Genomic DNA, 20,306 nt, shown 5'->3' on the forward strand with positions numbered 1-20,306 from the left:
CTACTTCAGAATGCAGACAGCTACATCAGAAAGCAGAGAGCTACTTCAGAATACTGATAGCCATTTCAGAATACAGATGGCCTTCACACAATGCCCATGACGAGGCCCTCACTCTTGGCTCCGGCAATAAAAAAATATAAAAAAAGCATTATAGCAGCGGTTTTATTTTTATATTTTATTGGCTGGCAAGTAATACGGACAGGAAGGTTGTCACTAGGTAAACACCAACCAGTCTTACAGGAAACAGAACTGGGATGGCTAATCTCAGGCTGTTTACCTATAGATGGTATCAGTCAACCAAACAAAAACAACACATGTTTTTTTGTTAGTCAGATTTCAGATCAGTTAACTCGCTTCTGGGAGTTAGAAAACATCACAGACACTTCAGAAACCTCATCACCAGATATTCAGACATGTGAAGACATATTCTCCACAACCACAACACGTGATGAGACAGGCAGGTTCACAGTGAACATTCCTTTTAAGCAGTCACCAGATTGCCTAGGGAATTCATATTATCAGGCCAAGCAGCGTTTTCTTAACATAGAAAAACGATTCAGCTCAGACCCACTATACAGACAGGAATATGTAGACTTCATGCAGGAGTACATTGATACAGGGCAAATGACTAAAAACATACAGACAGACAGACAAAAACCCTCCTATTACTTACCACATCATGGTGTAATACGTGAGGAAAGCACAACTACAAAATTCAGAGTAGTGTTTGATGGTTCCGCACGAACATCAAACAAAATATCACTTAATGATATTCAAATGATAGGTCCCGTAGTGCAAGATGATCTCACATCAATACTAATCAGGTTTAGACAACATAAATATATAGTATCAGCTGACATCGAAAAAATGTATCGACAGATACAAGTCAGACAGATACAACGGCCTTTACAACAAATTGTTTTTCGTTTTGACCCATCCCATCCACTTGACACGTATACACTAAACACGGTCACTTATGGTACAGCATCAGCACCTTTTCTCGCCACACGTTGCTTGAAACAGGTGGGGCTGGACTGTCAACAGGACAAGGAAATCTCAGAGGTGATAATGCGTGATTTCTACTGTGATGACCTACTCACTGGGTCTGATAATGAGACACGCCTTACACACATAATTCAAGAAGTAAATAATGCATTAAGTCAGCACAATTTCCTCTTCGAAAATGGCAGTCCAACCACCCTGACATATTACAAAAGGCACAGTTATCATCAGACTCTCCACATCACACAGTCAATTTAGGTAACAAGGAGGCATCTAAAACATTAGGTATTTATTGGAATCTTAAACATGACACTATAACGTACACTACGCAAATAAAAAACACAGACCATGATAAAATCACCAAACGTAAAATTCTCTCCACCATAGGACAGATATTCGACCCATTAGGTCTCATAAGTCCTTCAGTTTTAGAAGCTAAACTATTAATGCAAAATATGTGGTTACAGAATATTCAGTGGGATTCATACATCCCACATGACATTCAGAAACAGTGGAAGGCGTTCGTAGACTCCTTAGCAGCTTTAAAACAGCTTATAATACCAAGATATGTTTTTAGTTCACAGAACAATGCAAAACTACACATATTCTGTGATGCTTCACGGAGCGCTTACGGAGCATGCGTGTATGTGCGCACGCAGGACCCTAACGGCGCTGCGTGTGCACGACTATTCATAGCCAAGTGCAGAGTAGCTCCCTTAAAGAGCTTAACTATCCCACGCCTGGAGCTCTGTGCAGCACTCACAGCTGTTAGATTATACAAGAAGGTCATTGACTCTATTCGTAATCCACAGATTATTTCAAATTGCTATTTTTGGAGTGATTCAATGATCACCCTATCATGTATAAAGTCATCACCTCACAAGTTAAATGCATTTGTAAGTCATAGAGTCAATGAAATTCAAACCACAACAGGCCATCACACATGGCGATATGTACCCACGAAACAGAACCCCGCAGATCTCATATCTCGTGGTCTCACAGCGACTCAACTCATACATTCAGACATGTGGTTTTCAGGTCCCGAGTTTCTTAGGTATGATGAAAACAGCTGGCCCACATCACCCGGGCACCTCAGCGAGTCTGACCTACCAGAAACAAAAAACCACACAAACACAGAACATTGTTGCATGCAAGTAGATAAAAATTCATTTATTTACAACTATTCAGACTTCTCAAAATTAACACGCATTACAGCGTACATATTAAGATTCATTAACAATTGTAAACAAAAACTTCACAACAAACGCAACTATACAACATTAACAACATCAGAACTTAATCAGGCAAAATTTCAATTAGTGAAAGTTTCACAATTGCATTCTTTTCCAGATGAATATCAGTCTCTTCTGCATAATAAACTTCCAGTTAAACATAACTTTCACTCATTGCATCCTTTCATGGATGGTCGCGGTGTCATTCGCGTGGGCGGCAGACTCGCGAACTCGCGATTTTCATACGACAAAAAGTTTCCAATGTTATTACAATCTAATCATTACATTTGCAAACTAATTTTTAATTCTTATCACAGAGCACTTCTTCATGCAGGCCCTCAGCTTCTACTCGCCACCATACGCGAGACATACTGGCCTCTCGGTGGCCGCAATTTAGCTAGAAAAACAGTACATACATGTGTCACATGTAAAAGATATCAAGCAAAACCAGTTACACCTATCATGGGTAACTTACCAGAACCACGCATGCATTCAGACTTCGCATTCACACACGTCGGGGTAGACTACGCCGGGCCAATCATGATCAGTAACCGTAAGGGTCGCGGTAGTCAATTAATAAAATCATACATATGTGTATTTGTATGTTTTGCAGTGAAAGCCGTACATTTGGAGTTGGTTACCGACTTGACTAAGGAAGCCTATTTAGCTGCATTGAATAGGTTCATTAGTCGTCGTGGCAGGCCTTCTCACATTTATTCAGATAATGGTACCAACTTTGTAGGTGCTTCAAATGTCGTTGCAAAGTTCTTTACAGATAATCAGAATGCAATACACAGCAGTGCAGCAGAGCAAGGCATTACTTTTCATTTCATCCCTCCATACACTCCCCACTTCGGTGGACTGTGGGAGAGTACTGTGAAGTCCACAAAGCATCATTTAAAACGTGTCCTAGGCTTAGCCCATCTTACGTATGAAGAGATGTACACAGTACTAGTTCAGATTGAAGGCATTCTCAACTCTAGGCCCATGACGCCTCTCTCTTCCGATCCGTCAGATCTTACAGCCCTCACACCTTTTCATTTCTTAATTGGACGATCTCTAACTGTGATTCCTCACCCGCAGATCACTGGCTGCAACCCGCTGCGTCTGCCGAGATACCAGCGAGTTGAACAGCTACGTCAACACTTTTGGAACCGCTACTACAAAGAATACATTTCACAGCTCCAAACGCGGTCCAAATGGCAGCAATCTCGTGGACAACTGGAGGAGGGCATGCTGGTCGTCGTCAAGGAGGAGGACGCCCCGCCAGCCCGCTGGACCCTGGGCAGAATAATACACCTTCACCCTGGAGCAGACGACGTCGCGAGAGTTGCAGATATCAAAACCCAAGCAGGCACCATAAGAAGGGCCTTCAATCGAATATGCCCTCTTACATGACCGAGGCTCTCACACTTGGCCCCCGGCACAAATGACCCGGCTCATAACACAGATGACTTGCAGACAGCTAAATCAGAAAGCAGAGAGCTACTTCAGAATGCAGACAGCTACATCAGAAAGCAGAGAGCTACTTCAGAATGCAGACAGCTACATCAGAAAGCAGAGAGCTACTTCAGAATACTGATAGCCATTTCAGAATACAGATGGCCTTCACACAATGCCCATGACGAGGCCCTCACTCTTGGCCCCGGCAGAATGTTGGCAACACCAACACGCGCGCGCATGCGCGATACAAAGAGCCAGATGACAGGAGCGCCGCGCTGCGCGGGACCCGCCCACTTCTCGACCGACTCCGCCGCCGCCGCACGCGCGCTTGTTTAATTCGTCACATAATTATTTCGCTGTAATCTAAATCTAAAGTAATTAAATACATTTTTATACTTGTATTTAGCGTCGTTTAATTTAACTTCAACACACAGTCTACTTAACATTTTGGTCCTTCGAGCTTCGCGTTAAATTCACCCGGCAACGGCGACGACGCCCATCGTAACCGCCATTTTGAAGAGACGCGGGATTACGGCGCTAATCCAGACGAAAATCAAGACGAGACCATCTACACAGCGCAGCGAAGATCAAGCAAGCGGCAGTCGAGAAGTCCACTGGAATTCAGTTTCAACGCCCGCGACATCGCGAAACATCGTGACCAGCAAGCAGCGTTGAAACATCCAGTGCCGTCGTCAAAATGAAGCATCACCGGCGACATCAGAAGAACAACCAGTCAGATTGACTTTGTGACGCAGATCACTGGTTGCAGCCAGTGATCTGCGGGTGAGGAATCACAGTTAGAGATCGTCCAATTAAGAAATGAAAAGGTGTGAGGGCTGTAAGATCTGACGGATCGGAAGAGAGAGGCGTCATGGGCCTAGAGTTGAGAATGCCTTCAATCTGAACTAGTACTGTGTACATCTCTTCATACGTAAGATGGGCTAAGCCTAGGACACGTTTTAAATGATGCTTTGTGGACTTCACAGTACTCTCCCACAGTCCACCGAAGTGGGGAGTGTATGGAGGGATGAAATGAAAAGTAATGCCTTGCTCTGCTGCACTGCTGTGTATTGCATTCTGATTATCTGTAAAGAACTTTGCAACGACATTTGAAGCACCTACAAAGTTGGTACCATTATCTGAATAAATGTGAGAAGGCCTGCCACGACGACTAATGAACCTATTCAATGCAGCTAAATAGGCTTCCTTAGTCAAGTCGGTAACCAACTCCAAATGTACGGCTTTCACTGCAAAACATACAAATACACATATGTATGATTTTATTAATTGACTACCGCGACCCTTACGGTTACTGATCATGATTGGCCCGGCGTAGTCTACCCCGACGTGTGTGAATGCGAAGTCTGAATGCATGCGTGGTTCTGGTAAGTTACCCATGATAGGTGTAACTGGTTTTGCTTGATATCTTTTACATGTGACACATGTATGTACTGTTTTTCTAGCTAAATTGCGGCCACCGAGAGGCCAGTATGTCTCGCGTATGGTGGCGAGTAGAAGCTGAGGGCCTGCATGAAGAAGTGCTCTGTGATAAGAATTAAAAATTAGTTTGCAAATGTAATGATTAGATTGTAATAACATTGGAAACTTTTTGTCGTATGAAAATCGCGAGTTCGCGAGTCTGCCGCCCACGCGAATGACACCGCGACCATCCATGAAAGGATGCAATGAGTGAAAGTTATGTTTAACTGGAAGTTTATTATGCAGAAGAGACTGATATTCATCTGGAAAAGAATGCAATTGTGAAACTTTCACTAATTGAAATTTTGCCTGATTAAGTTCTGATGTTGTTAATGTTGTATAGTTGCGTTTGTTGTGAAGTTTTTGTTTACAATTGTTAATGAATCTTAATATGTACGCTGTAATGCGTGTTAATTTTGAGAAGTCTGAATAGTTGTAAATAAATGAATTTTTATCTACTTGCATGCAACAATGTTCTGTGTTTGTGTGGTTTTTTGTTTCTGGTAGGTCAGACTCGCTGAGGTGCCCGGGTGATGTGGGCCAGCTGTTTTCATCATACCTAAGAAACTCGGGACCTGAAAACCACATGTCTGAATGTATGAGTTGAGTCGCTGTGAGACCACGAGATATGAGATCTGCGGGGTTCTGTTTCGTGGGTACATATCGCCATGTGTGATGGCCTGTTGTGGTTTGAATTTCATTGACTCTATGACTTACAAATGCATTTAACTTGTGAGGTGATGACTTTATACATGATAGGGTGATCATTGAATCACTCCAAAAATAGCAATTTGAAATAATCTGTGGATTACGAATAGAGTCAATGACCTTCTTGTATAATCTAACAGCTGTGAGTGCTGCACAGAGCTCCAGGCGTGGGATAGTTAAGCTCTTTAAGGGAGCTACTCTGCACTTGGCTATGAATAGTCGTGCACACGCAGCGCCGTTAGGGTCCTGCGTGCGCACATACACGCATGCTCCGTAAGCGCTCCGTGAAGCATCACAGAATATGTGTAGTTTTGCATTGTTCTGTGAACTAAAAACATATCTTGGTATTATAAGCTGTTTTAAAGCTGCTAAGGAGTCTACGAACGCCTTCCACTGTTTCTGAATGTCATGTGGGATGTATGAATCCCACTGAATATTCTGTAACCACATATTTTGCATTAATAGTTTAGCTTCTAAAACTGAAGGACTTATGAGACCTAATGGGTCGAATATCTGTCCTATGGTGGAGAGAATTTTACGTTTGGTGATTTTATCATGGTCTGTGTTTTTTATTTGCGTAGTGTACGTTATAGTGTCATGTTTAAGATTCCAATAAATACCTAATGTTTTAGATGCCTCCTTGTTACCTAAATTGACTGTGTGATGTGGAGAGTCTGATGATAACTGTGCCTTTTGTAATATGTCAGGGTGGTTGGACTGCCATTTTCGAAGAGGAAATTGTGCTGACTTAATGCATTATTTACTTCTTGAATTATGTGTGTAAGGCGTGTCTCATTATCAGACCCAGTGAGTAGGTCATCACAGTAGAAATCACGCATTATCACCTCTGAGATTTCCTTGTCCTGTTGACAGTCCAGCCCCACCTGTTTCAAGCAACGTGTGGCGAGAAAAGGTGCTGATGCTGTACCATAAGTGACCGTGTTTAGTGTATACGTGTCAAGTGGATGGGATGGGTCAAAACGAAAAACAATTTGTTGTAAAGGCCGTTGTATCTGTCTGACTTGTATCTGTCGATACATTTTTTCGATGTCAGCTGATACTATATATTTATGTTGTCTAAACCTGATTAGTATTGATGTGAGATCATCTTGCACTACGGGACCTATCATTTGAATATCATTAAGTGATATTTTGTTTGATGTTCGTGCGGAACCATCAAACACTACTCTGAATTTTGTAGTTGTGCTTTCCTCACGTATTACACCATGATGTGGTAAGTAATAGGAGGGTTTTTGTCTGTCTGTCTGTATGTTTTTAGTCATTTGCCCTGTATCAATGTACTCCTGCATGAAGTCTACATATTCCTGTCTGTATAGTGGGTCTGAGCTGAATCGTTTTTCTATGTTAAGAAAACGCTGCTTGGCCTGATAATATGAATTCCCTAGGCAATCTGGTGACTGCTTAAAAGGAATGTTCACTGTGAACCTGCCTGTCTCATCACGTGTTGTGGTTGTGGAGAATATGTCTTCACATGTCTGAATATCTGGTGATGAGGTTTCTGAAGTGTCTGTGATGTTTTCTAACTCCCAGAAGCGAGTTAACTGATCTGAAATCTGACTAACAAAAAAACATGTGTTGTTTTTGTTTGGTTGACTGATACCATCTATAGGTAAACAGCCTGAGATTAGCCATCCCAGTTCTGTTTCCTGTAAGACTGGTTGGTGTTTACCTAGTGACAACCTTCCTGTCCGTATTACTTGCCAGCCAATAAAATATAAAAATAAAACCGCTGCTATAATGCTTTTTTTATATTTTTTTATTGCCGGAGCCAAGAGTGAGGGCCTCGTCATGGGCATTGTGTGAAGGCCATCTGTATTCTGAAATGGCTATCAGTATTCTGAAGTAGCTCTCTGCTTTCTGATGTAGCTGTCTGCATTCTGAAGTAGCTCTCTGCTTTCTGATTTACTAAAGGAAATTGTAAAAATCTTAAAGCCATTCCTAAAAGTCACTGAAGAAATGAGTAGCGAGAAGTACGTAAGTGGGAGTAAAGCCATACCCAATAAAAACCAAACCAATGAGCCATAGCCAATGATAAAATGCTTAAGAGAATATTTAGAGACCATTACTCCAACAAATGATCTGACTGTCCAGTTGAGAAATACGCTTTTAAACGAAATAAAGAAGAGATTTGACAATATACAAAAGGTCCATTTGTTTTCGATGGCAACTTTCTTAGACCCTCGCTTTAAAAAGATTCATTTGCACGATGGGACAGCCTTGGCTAAAACAATAAACTTTATAAAGCGATATTTGAATGATACCAACGACAACGATTTGGGTGCTGCTCCTGTTGTAAGCCAAGCTTCAGCGTCTGATGAAGTTGATCCAGATGACATATGGCAAGCTCATCGTCAAAAGCTAATGACTGAAAATTCTTCGCGCAGCGAAAGAGCAGGGACATCAGAATTGGATTTATATATTGCTGCCCCCTTGTCTGACTTAAAAAGTGACCCACTGGCTACGTGGAAAAATTATGAAGGAGCCTATCCCAAGCTTGCAAAGTTAGCTTGCAAGCACCTTATGGTAAGTGCTTCTTCAGCTCCGGCAGAGCGCCTTTTTTCGAAGGCTGGAAATATTGTCCGAAAAACAAGAAACCGCATCTTGGGGAAAAGATTGCCCAAACTATTATTCCTTCAGTGTTTGCCCACAGATTTGTGGCAGCAGTAGGTACTGAACTGAATTGTTATTCATTATTATTATTATTGTAAATAAAGTTGATTTTTCGTACTTTTAAGCTGTTTAATTTTATCCCTTAAAAAATCGATTTTTATGAAATAATCGATTATTTTTAGTAAAAACATCGATTTATTTTAAATCGATTATTTGCCAGCAATAAAAAATCGATTATTTAAAAATCGATTTTTCAAGCACCAAGTCACATCCCTAGGTCTGCTTCTGTTCTTCGTCCCGTGTCTTGTCCATGCGCATGAACCAGTCATCGACCCGGTCATTGGGTCCCAGGCATACGTCCTCTTCCTGCAGACGAGCGCTCTCTTCCTCTTGGATGTTCTCTTGTTCGACGGCGAGACGCTTCCGAATCAAATCGGCTTCTAATTCCATCTTGCGTCGTTCAAGCTTCGCTAGTTGTTCCGCGGCTTCTAATTCAGCCAAGCGCAGTCTCGCAGTAGCATTCGTCGAACGTATGGAGGGCGCGAGCGATCCGCGCAGTGTTTCTGCATCGCGTCGTGCCGCAGCGGGGGCAGCGGTGCGGGGCGCGGTGCCGACGGTGAGGGGCGCGGTGCCGGCGGTGAGGGGCGCGGTACCGGCGGTGAGGGGCGCGGTACCGGCGGTGAGGTGCGGGGCGCCCGCGGTGAGGGGCGCGGGTTCGATCGTCGCGCTAGTCGTCGGTTGTTCGCGGACTGAGCGCGTCGCGACGGTCGGTGAGGCGGGGGGTGCTTGAGATAACCGCCTCTGACGTTCCTCTTCGATTCGTTGGAGGGCGAGACGTTCGGTCTCGCGCCGTTGCTCTTCCTCGCGGCGTTGTTCCTCCAGCTCCACAGCGTCGCTCTGACTCCGGGTCACTACCATTTCGGATCGGTAGAAATGGCAGGGAGGTACTGAGCGCGTTCCGCGATGGCACCAGATGTTCCCACGATGAAGTGCTTCGGCGATCTGAATCCGGCTCGAAGGACCAGGAACTGTTGTGGACTGTATGTTCAGGATCTTCTTGGGTTTCGAAGTAAAACTCGAACTCGAACTCAAACTAACTCATTTATTTCGTATAAACAACCACCTTAGGTACTAATCTCAATATCACAACTAGTGGGTGTTCACGTGTCGATCGTATAGCTATCTTACTCTAACAGTATCGCCGTCTCGTTCTAGGGGCGGCGCTTCCTTCGCTGTCCCTTTTTAGCGGCGCCGTCTCGCTCTAGCGGCGGCGTCCGCTACAGCAACATTGTTGGTTCGTGTGTCAGACTGACAGCTGGCTGAGCTGAGAGACAGGTTTTAGAAAGTGGGGACGTCGCGAGAGCGCCGGAGACTCCACTGCCGTAACTATAATGTGGGCAAATTAAAAGCCACGATTTATCGGCGACATCAAGAGCCGATGTCTCAATTTAAATAGCAGCGTTTTACCTGAAATAAAACGCATATTAAAATACTTACCTAATTCAAAGCTTTATATTGAGATAGCATTTCCGTTTCCCGTTCATATTTTACCAGTTTTCGTACTTTTTTCCCCTTCTTCTAGTTCCGGTTAGTGGCGTCACCTAGCGGTAGGGCTCAAAGTTTACGTAAAATCGGAGCCGCCATTTCCAACTCATTGGCTCAATATACCAGGCAGAGTTAAACTGAAAGCTTTGAATTAGGTAAGTATTTTAATATGCGTTTTATTTCAGGTAAAACGCTGCTATTAAACTACTTGACCGTAATTCAAAGCTTTATATTGAGAAATGTTTGTTTTCGCCTGGTGATGCCACAACATATAATGTTATAATTCGGGTACACCCACACACGCACATACTCAAAATATAAATCGCCGAAGTAACTTTTTTAATATTTGGATTAGACACAGGGCTATTGTAAAAGCTGAACGTTACGAACAAGAAAAAATATTATCACTTTGTGAAGTATTGTGATATGTGTGTAGTAAGTGACAGAGAATTTGTAAAACGCCAATGTGACTTGTATTAATTAAAAAGAAAGAATTTATCTTAATGTTTTATTAAGTTGGTACATGAAGCTAATATTAATAGTATACGATTATAGTTATTAAGTATACAATTATATTTAACAAGCTAAGTACATGAAATAATACAATTATTTTCTTGATTCTCAGATCTAATAAATAAAGGCAAGTAGTTACGATGAATTTAAAATATATAGATTCATTAACATTATTATCTTAATCAACCGGATTAAAGAACTGTGTAACATTTTCGGAATTATTAGATGATATCACTTCTCGTCTATAAAAACGCTGAAATGTTTCCGCCGATCGCCAATTTCCGCGTGCTAAGATTTCGTCGAGGGGATGATTGTCAAGCCAGCTTTTCGAAGCCACAGCTGACCGAACACTTCCAGGAGTGTCGGCGATACCAGACTCATTGAATAGGGTTTTTATCCAGCCAGCTATCACCGTACGTGAAGCAGGTTTGGCAGCTCCTCTGACTGTAATAAATAAATTAGAAGATTTTGATGAATTACGCCTGTCATTTAATAGATTAATCGTTTTTTCTATCCAAAAAACAGGATCCAGTTTGTTATTACTTGTGTTCGCTAATAATTTCCAACCTGACTGCCTATAGTTATCACTGTCAGTTTTTGAACCAAACTGAGGCCAAAGTGTTATACTAGAGGGTTCATCAGACCTTTTACAGTGTGCCGAGTCTATTCTGAGTAGCGTAAGGTCGTGTATTCGGCGACCCGAGCACAAGAGTAACAATACTGCAGTATGACGTGACGTTTGGAATATATTTGTACTATCTACTGTATATTTGGTAAGAAATGAAATTAATTTACTAACGTCCCACACGGGAGGTTTGGAAATTTTCGGATTTTTTAAACTGATTGATTTTAAAACGTGTTTAACAAGGGCATGCGAACTGAGATAGCTAGAATTATCTGCGTTACATAACGTTGATACGACAGATTTGTGTAATAGTATTGTATTGTATGATAACTTAAATATTAAATATAAATCTGCTTAAAATTGAGCTAGTTCTGCACCTGTTGGATTATTCGGATCTATCTTCTTACTGCGAGCCCAAGAGACCCAGCGTTTCCAAGCTGTTTCGTAGGTTTTAATAGTAGACTTTCGCCATGAGCTTTTTAGTAACGCTAATTGTTCAGTATTCCATTGCACTACCGCCGTGGACCACCCCCACACCTCCATACTTCTAGAACAATGTCTTCCACTTTCGGCGGGGGGTAACCCGTCCATGTGTCGACCAGGTGTTTCCGAAGGTTCCACAAGGTCATTGGGGCTGCGAGAGCCCGGGCTTTGAGGTCTGCTCGCCAAAACACTTTGTCCCAGCGGGGAACTACTAATAAAAATATTCCTGTCGATTGGTTTAGGTGTCTCAAGACTTTGGGCACAAGGAATGGGGGTGGAAACACCCATGCTAGCGGGTAGTTCCATGGAACACTGAACGCGTCGTGAAATAGGGCTTGAGAGTCCCTCAAATCTCGAGTGACATAGTTGTGAACCACGTGGGCTTTCTCCGAAGCAAACAGATCTGTTATTGGTGTGCCCCACTTCGCAAACACCATCTCCACACAGACAGGTAACAGGTGCCACTCTGGGGGCCGACAATGGCGTGACAAGTGGTCGGCTTGGTTGTTGTATTTGCCGGGGAGGTGATGTATGCTGAAGTGGATTTGATATTGGTCTAACAAGTTCAAGATTTGGTAAGTTATTTCCATTAGAGCTAATGACTTCGTACCTCCTTCTTTTCGTAGGTGAGCGACCGCTGTCCTGTTGTCGCACTGTATTAGTAGCGAACTGCGTCTCATGCGATGAGCGTGATTCTGAAGAGCGTGCAATATAGCCAGCATCTCTTTTTGGTTGCTGTGTAACCCTTGTTCGTCTATTTTCCAGGCTCCGGAAAGGGCTATGCTGTTCAGTTGTGCTCCCCAGGCCTGGTCTGAGGCATCTGTTGCGAGGAAGTACTTTGGTGGGGGATAATGCAGCGGTGTTGACAGATGGCAATTTTGAGCCCACCATTTGAGCTCGTTGTAAACCTCTGGAGGTAATGGATAAGCTTTTATTGACGGATCTGGCAGCGAGTTTAGAAACATCAGTAGCTGACGATGGTTGAGACGCCCTCGTGGAACAACAAAACTCGCAAAATTCAGAAGTCCTACTAGCCTCTGTGTATCCTTTAAGGTTGCCCTCCCTTCCACAATAAACTTCTTTACCTTTTCTATGATCGAATTGGACTTTTCTTCTGGTAGAGACTTCTGACTGCTCCAGGTTTTCCACAGTATTCCCAGGTAAGTAATGCTTTTCTGTGGCACAAGCACAGATTTTCCTAGATTGACTGTCCAGCCTAGATATTGTAGGGTTTGAATTGTCTTTTGAACATGTTCGTGTAACGTGTCCGCATTTTGATGGACAATTAAATAGTCGTCCAAGTAAACGACAATTCTTATGTTCCATTTCTCGCGAAGGTATTGAGCTATCCAGTTTGTAAGGATCGAGAAGGTTTTGGGAGCTGTGCTCAGACCAAATGGGAGGCAGGTAATTTCTAATAGCTGTTGATCGTAAATGAGGCGAAGGAACCGCCTTTGGGACTCCACTATCTTCAGGTGGAAATAAGCCTGAGTTAAATCGACCGTGCACATCCAGTCCAGTGGTTGAAGGAAATCGGGGGTGCGATGCATGTTTATTAAATGGAATGGTTCGGCTACAATATAGGCATTTAATGCCTTTAAATTGAAGATCGGACGAGGTGACCCGTCTGATTTCGGTACCAGAAATAATGGGGAGATAAAACTTGGAGACTGCTGGGCAATTGTTAATACTCCCTGTTTTTTCATTTTGCCTATTACGACTGACATCTCCTCCGAAACGGGTGTTTGAAGCTGACCTTTCTTTAAATTACAAGGATATACAAGGGGGGGCTTTTGACAAAAGGGTATGCGGTAGCCTTGAATTAGTTTTTGGAAAATTTTGGGTGCACCCATTTCCCTCCATCGTTTGTAATAATGTGACAGTTGACCTGCTTGGAACAGCCTCGAGTCATTGTCTATATTTTTTAGGATTCCCTCTGGCGGACTTCGATGTACTTGTGCGACCTCGAGTGTGGCCGCGTTCAGGCCGCGAGCCTCGATTGTGAAAGGAACCACGTCCGTTGGGGTTGTAATTATCGTATCCTTCAAGCTGAGTGCTTGAATATCTTCCCTTTGAGGAGTTATGCGAATGTTGGTGGTAACCACCCCGCGAGGGTGGTGGATTGGTACACATGCGTGCGTGTGATGGCAAACCATGTTCATGAAAAGTGCACTGAGCTCCACGCGATGGAACTGCTTTCCGTGCGCCTTGCCCCCGCGAGGGGCGGCTATTAGAAGGGTTAAACCTGGATTTATCACTTTTTGGTGGCCAAAATGCCTTACGAACTCCCCCTGCTTTTTCTAGAGTCGACGTAAAAAGCTCAGAGTCAAAAATATGATTTAACGACGGAGGTATTCTATTCAGTCATGCTTTAACTAGTGGGTCTTTCACTTGACTAGTAATAGATTCTCTACGCATCTCGAGAGTCTCAGCTCTGTGACCGCAAATCAGCTGTAAAAGATCTGTGGAAATTTTGTGAAAATCTCCCTTCAAGAATAATTCATCAATTTTGACACTTAAGCTGTCACAGTCAATATTTGAACTCCTAGCCCAGGTAAGAAGGTCACGTATACCCTCTTGTAGGGATTCCTTTTGCTTCAAGACACAGTAAGTCAAAGCTGCATATGACCTTTCAGCGTGGGTGAGGTGACGTAAGGTGTCATAATTTATTACCTCATCGTTTGTATTCAGGTCTATGAAACCTGGCGCACGATTATAAAGTTTTTGTGTGTCCGAATATCTAACCTCCGACCATGACTCGTTACCTAAACGTTGCACATCAGTCAGCATCTTCAAATAATTGTCAGGGGTTTTAGGAACAGATGGTTCCTTAAGCTTTGTTTCTATATCGAAAGTGAAATTTGGATTCAAATCTTGATTTTCATCACATTCAATTACATTGTGGCTATGATACAGACGTCCACTAACCTCTGAACAAATCGACACATCGTCTTGGCCGGTGTTATGGACACAATCATTATTATTAGAAATTTGTTTGCGGAGCTCACCCACTTCCTCGAATAATTTGTCCAGGCGGCGGTATCGGTGCGAACGCCTGCTTTTCTTGCGGCGGTAGCGCCGCGAACGCTTCCGTTTTGAACCAGAAGAGGATGACGAACTTGAACTGGAACTACTCGAAGAGCTGGTACTACTCGCTCTACTTCGGGCTCTTTTACGGGAAAGTCCACTTGGACCTGCCTGCGGGCCTTCAGCGGTCATAGCATTCCCTTCAGAATCCATTATTTACTGAAAAACGAACTAAGTTATTTCTATTTCAGCAATAACAAGTAAAAACTAAGTTTAAAACGGGATAAAATATTATACTTACATACAGTACGATACTGGCAAAACTACGAAAACCTCTTTCAATTTAAAATTATTATCAACACAGTATCAAAGTTTCAATCGAAAGGGTAATATGGTAATCGAACGGACAAACCGTTTAAAAAGATATTGAAATCGTTATATAATCCGTATTCCAATGTGAAAACACTAGTACTTACGGTTTTTTCCACTTTTAATTTCACGTAAACAACAGTAGGTACTTGTAAAAATAACGAATTGTAACCACGTGCAGGCACGTAAACCAGACACGTGTTGTTACGACGGGAAACTAAACGCCAATGAGTTGGAAATGGCGGCTCCGATTTTACGTAAACTTTGAGCCCTACCGCTAGGTGACGCCACTAACCGGAACTAGAAGAAGGGGAAAAAAGTACGAAAACTGGTAAAATATGAACGGGAAACGGAAATGCTATCTCAATATAAAGCTTTGAATTACGGTCAAGTAGTTTAATAAACAACTTAACCGTGATGGTGAGTCCTCGCAATTCTTCGTGCATATTTTTGCACCAACTTTGTGATAACCTCGAGGTCCTTGTTTTCAGCAACATCACTGAAATCCCATCGCCGAAGGTCCAGTGGGTGGGTTTAGGTTTCATCCGAGCGATGCCCTACTATCCCGGATGAACCTGTAAGTTATTTTCTTTGTTTTACACTCGTGAGTTGCCTTGCCACGCTGTCAGCTGAACCACATGCTAATCATTGCCATTCCTTGTTGCAGATGGGGTTTAATTATTTTAACGTTTTTAAAGTTTTTGTTTAATTTTCTAACGTTTTTAAGTTCTATTTTAAGAATGAAGAAGTTTCAATGGTCGTGACATGCTATTGTCTAAGAAGAAGTTTATGATTGGATCAGACTATTTCAACAAATTTTGTGAATGAAGATTGCTACTGTTTTCTTCTGCGTTTGCAAGTTATTTCAAGCTTCTTTACGGCGGAGCTTGCCTTGGTTGTTTGCACGTCGAAGCTTTTCTTTGTGCGGCGCGCATGTGGATGTGCCGCGCCTCTCCTTTTGTCAACACTCCGGATAAGGCCCGGTGAAGGACTGCGAGGTTGACCGGTGGACGTGCAGCCCGCCAGCTGCGTAACAGTTGGCCCGCTGCGCCGCCATCGTCCAGCACGCCCTGGCCTGAGCCGGCCTCAACGCATCACCTGTACGGTATACCGGAACGCCTCAGGTAGGCCTGATAGTCGGAGGTCCTCAAGTAAGTGAGGTGCCTACAGGTGTACGGACAGTGTTTTTAAACATAGTGATATCCCATGGTTGTTACGGAGTGACAATTAACCTGACGGACCAAAGCGCGACCTGTCTCCCTCCATAGGGTTTTTATCTATCTATGGATAATAAAATCTGTATATTTTAAATTATACATGGTACGAATTCAAAGGGAGTTTTCTTTGTCTCATGCTCACCGGTCTATAACATCTAGCTGTGCCCTTCAGGTAAAAACCACTTTATAAATTTCTGAAACATATCTGTATTTTCATGACACCTTTTCCATTTACCTGCCTTTCCTATAGGTAGCAAAAAATCTAATGTTTCACTTTCCACCCGCACCAAAAACCATCCATTGGCTTTTCCTTACATTATACTGCAGACCCGGAAACGATGGCGCGATGATCTCGACGGTTATCGAAAAGACTGGATGGAGCTCGCACAGAACCGGGATACTTGGAAGAATATGGGGGAGGCCTTTGCTCAGCAGTGGGATCATATAGGCTAATAATAATAATAATACTGCAGACCATGGCCACACGCGTATCCTCACAAAGTTTGATCAACCTTCTCAAGCCACAGACCGAGGCACTCAGCAGCACCATGTCATCAGCATAACTTAAATTATTAACACAAACTCCGTCAACGTGGCAGCCAACATGCTGACTGCTGAGCGCACCGATCAGCCCGTTGATGTACAGGTTAAACAGGGTTGTAGAAGTGATCCCACCCTGTCTGACACCGCATTCCAACCGATAGGGACCCGACATGGCTCCCGTCCACCTGACACTGTTGACCTGGTGCGTATACCAGTACTGGAAAATCCTAATGAGTTCTTCGGGCAAATTAATTTCCTTCAACTTAGTCCACAGCAGGTCATATGACACCAGGTCAAAAGTCTTGGTCAAGTCCAAGAAACAGGCATAGATGGGAGTGTTACGATCAGTATAGTATCTGACAGTGTGCTTAAGGGACAGTATAGCACCTTCGGTGGACAGTTGGGGACGGAACCCGAACTGATTATCGTGCAGCGTGACATACTTATTTAACTGCGCATCAAGCAAGCCGTCGAACACCTTCGCTATTACAGTAGCTAAAGATATAGGTCTGTAGTTATATTTATCAGTATGATCACCTGTTTTGTTCTTAACCACAGGCACTACTACCGTTCTCATACATTCAGCTGGTAGATAAGAATGGCTCACGCATAGCGAGTAGAACATAGCCAGAACCCTACTAATATGCGGCCCCGCATGTTGAAGATGCTCCACGCTGAGTCCGTTGTGTCCAGGGGACTTCCTTTTCGCAATCTTCCGAATGGATTTAGCTACATCTTTAGCACGGAACATAGTCCCTACTACTTGCCCCTCAACGCTAGCGTCGAGTACCCCCAACGCAGGTCCTAACGGTGACTTCACGGTAAACTGGTCTTTGAAAATATTTGCTATGCCCCTCGGTTCGTTCACACCCGAAATACTCGCAGGTAAGCCAGGACGTACATGTATTTTAGCGGTGTCACGCCAGAACCCGCGAAAATCACCCTTGCCATGTTTTTCCGCAAGAGCGTCCATTTTTAAACGATCTTGATTATTTTGGCACCACTTTAGTTTGCTCTTAAACACTCTGCGGCTATCGCACATATCTCGATAAACAAGACCAAATCTTGGCCTTCCACACATCAACCACTCAGCGAACTTAACCCTGGCTACCCTGTGAGCGTCACGAACGTGTTTATTCCAACCCATGACACGAGACCCCTTCCTGCCGCCAGTTACAGACCCCCGACTCACCCGCGCCGCGTCCCTAAGGGCAGCGACAATATCGGCGTACAGCCGATCCAAAACACGCCTGTGACCACGGTCATTACAATATTTATCTGCACACATTAAACAATCTGAAGGAAAGTCAATCAGTTTTAAACGGCTATGACACTCCCTGATGAAAACAGAAACCTGCTTATCACTCCTTTCACCCCATATAACATCTTTATAATAACATCAGGCGATATCTTACGTGCAAGCACTGCCAAATTACATTCAATAAAGAGCGGGTAGTGGTCCGACCAGCGAGTGTCATGTTTTACATAAACATTAGTCACTGATTGACTAGCCGAGCGAGTCGCCACACAGTGATCAAGCCAACTGTTCGTTCCAAATACCTCATGTGTAAACGTAATTGTACCAGAATTAATTCCTAGCATATCCACGTCCACACATGACCATTGTTGCTCTTTACAAATTTTAACAAGTTCACCGTAAAACGACTCACCCGGGTTTGCGTTCAGATCTCCCAATACAAACACCGACTCGTTCTCGTACTCATCGATAATTGCACTTACTGCACTCAGACAATTAACAAACTCCTCTAAATTTTTAGGACAGTCCGTCGGTAAATACACGCATAACACAATAATACATTTATCACTAGCTGCAATTTTAACTCCACAGATGCGAGGATTACCACACTGTATTACTGTAACCTGTTCGAACGCACTATATCTCCATAGCAACGCTACCACGCCGTACGGGCGGCCGTTTAATATACCTACACTAGTGTCCACCGCTGACGTCGCCGTATAGCCGAACTTACTGTCAATCGTACCAACAATTGGGATATCGTACGGCATAAGCCAAGTCTCCTGCAGGCACACTATGTCACATTCATTACACAATCGTCGTACATCCTCAATCGACCGTTTTACGCCCTTACAATTAAAGGTTGCAAAGCAGTATGCGCGACTACACATTACCGAGATGATTAGAGCCACCTGCAGTAGCTGAACTGCTCACATTCCTCTCTTTATAATGCACAAAGCGGCGAAATATCACACCCGCTGGCCATAGTTTCTCATCCAGATATTTGTGTAAGTTGGCCCCTGATATCATAAAGGAGAATGGGCGAATCTGGTCCAAGAACCTCCACTGATGAGACTTATATGTAATGAAAGCTTATGCTTTCTCTATGAATCTGGCAAAGTTCTATCAGATTCTGTCCCGGGGTTCTTTTTTTACGGCCATGTTTGTCCTGGCTAAAAATGTGATAAAATACAGTGGGAGCTAAAATCGGCTCAAGATTTGTTGCTGGATAACTAAGTCTACATAAATAATTATGTATCATATTGTATATCATTTTAAAGAGGATCTTTTCCAGAATCCGAAACATAAAAAAAAAACAAAAAAAGTCTTTATGTAAGCGAATTATAGTCAATTTGCATCTGCAGCGCCATTGTTTCTCGGTAGCTAAGTTCAAGTTTCATGCCTTTTACCCCTTCCAAAAGTATCTTACCGATTTTTTTATATTGCTTCCGGAATTTGATCTGAGTGATAATAACAAGAAAAATAAATAGACACCTCTCCGATAGAGACCGCCTAAGCTATTGCCTATTGCAAGAAATCGTCATCATTAGCAAGTCATTACGGTATTGCATATTATAAGCTTATCAGCAACTTGGAACTTGGTCCAAGAACCTCCACTGGTGAGACTTGCATGTAATGATAGCTCATACTTGTCCTATGATTCTGGCAAAGTTCTATCAAACTCTGTCCTAGGGTTTTTTTACGGCCATGTTTGTCCTGAGTGTACAGTAGTGGACTGCAAAATCACCTCAGGATTTGTTGTCGAAAAACTATTTAACTAAGTCTATATACATAATTATATATCATAATGTATATCAATTTTAAAGGGGAAGGTTATCAGAATCAGAAACACAAATAAAAAAATGCATTAAGTATGTAAACGACTTTTAGCCAACTTACGTCCGTAGTAGTATATTATTGGGCATTCTGCCCCACCTATCGTTCGCTCTGCTCACGACCGTTCGCTGCGCTCACTTAGGTGGGTGGAATGCCCAATAATATAAAATAACACATTAATTACCCATCACAAGACAACACCAAGAACAAAATCAAGAATAACAACAAAAATAAAATGTGAAAGAAGTAAGTTATTGAAAAATGTTTTAACAAGTTGAAACAAGGTTCAAGTCTCAACAAGTTTAAACAAGGTTCATGCTTTAATAATTCTATTTTGTATGTACTTACAATAGATGTTGTGAATACTGCCCACTGCAAGATGATGTTTAACACAA

General features: G+C 42.9%; 2 protein-coding genes across 3 annotated transcripts in view; one reads left to right on the top strand and one right to left on the bottom strand.

Moving 5' to 3' along the window:
- LOC126381525 (uncharacterized) overlaps positions 1–20,306 on the top strand; it is a 113,425-nt gene that overhangs the window by 82,655 nt on the left and 10,464 nt on the right. The window lies entirely within an intron of this gene.
- On the bottom strand, positions 10,694–13,034 carry LOC126381526 (uncharacterized). The gene is made up of 2 exons (XM_050031012.1): positions 12,272–13,034; positions 10,694–10,997 (listed from the first exon to the last, which is right to left on the bottom strand). Exons 1-2 carry the CDS (start codon positions 12,985–12,987, stop codon positions 10,931–10,933), a joined length of 783 nt encoding a protein of 260 aa, XP_049886969.1. The 5' UTR covers positions 12,988–13,034; the 3' UTR covers positions 10,694–10,930.

Source organism: Pectinophora gossypiella, unplaced genomic scaffold (genome assembly GCF_024362695.1).
Source record: "Pectinophora gossypiella unplaced genomic scaffold, ilPecGoss1.1 Pgos_59, whole genome shotgun sequence".
Classification (NCBI taxonomy): Eukaryota; Metazoa; Arthropoda; class Insecta; order Lepidoptera; family Gelechiidae; genus Pectinophora; species Pectinophora gossypiella.

Bases quoted from the DNA above. Each gene is read 5' to 3' on its own strand.
- LOC126381526 (XM_050031012.1), bottom strand. From the start codon at position 12,987: ATGGAACATAAGAATTGTCGTTTACTTGGACGACTATTTAATTGTCCA. The intron at 10,998-12,271 runs GTACGAAGTCAT...TATTTATTACAG, and splicing joins TCACCTACGAAAAGAAGGAG to TCAGAGGAGCTGCCAAACCT.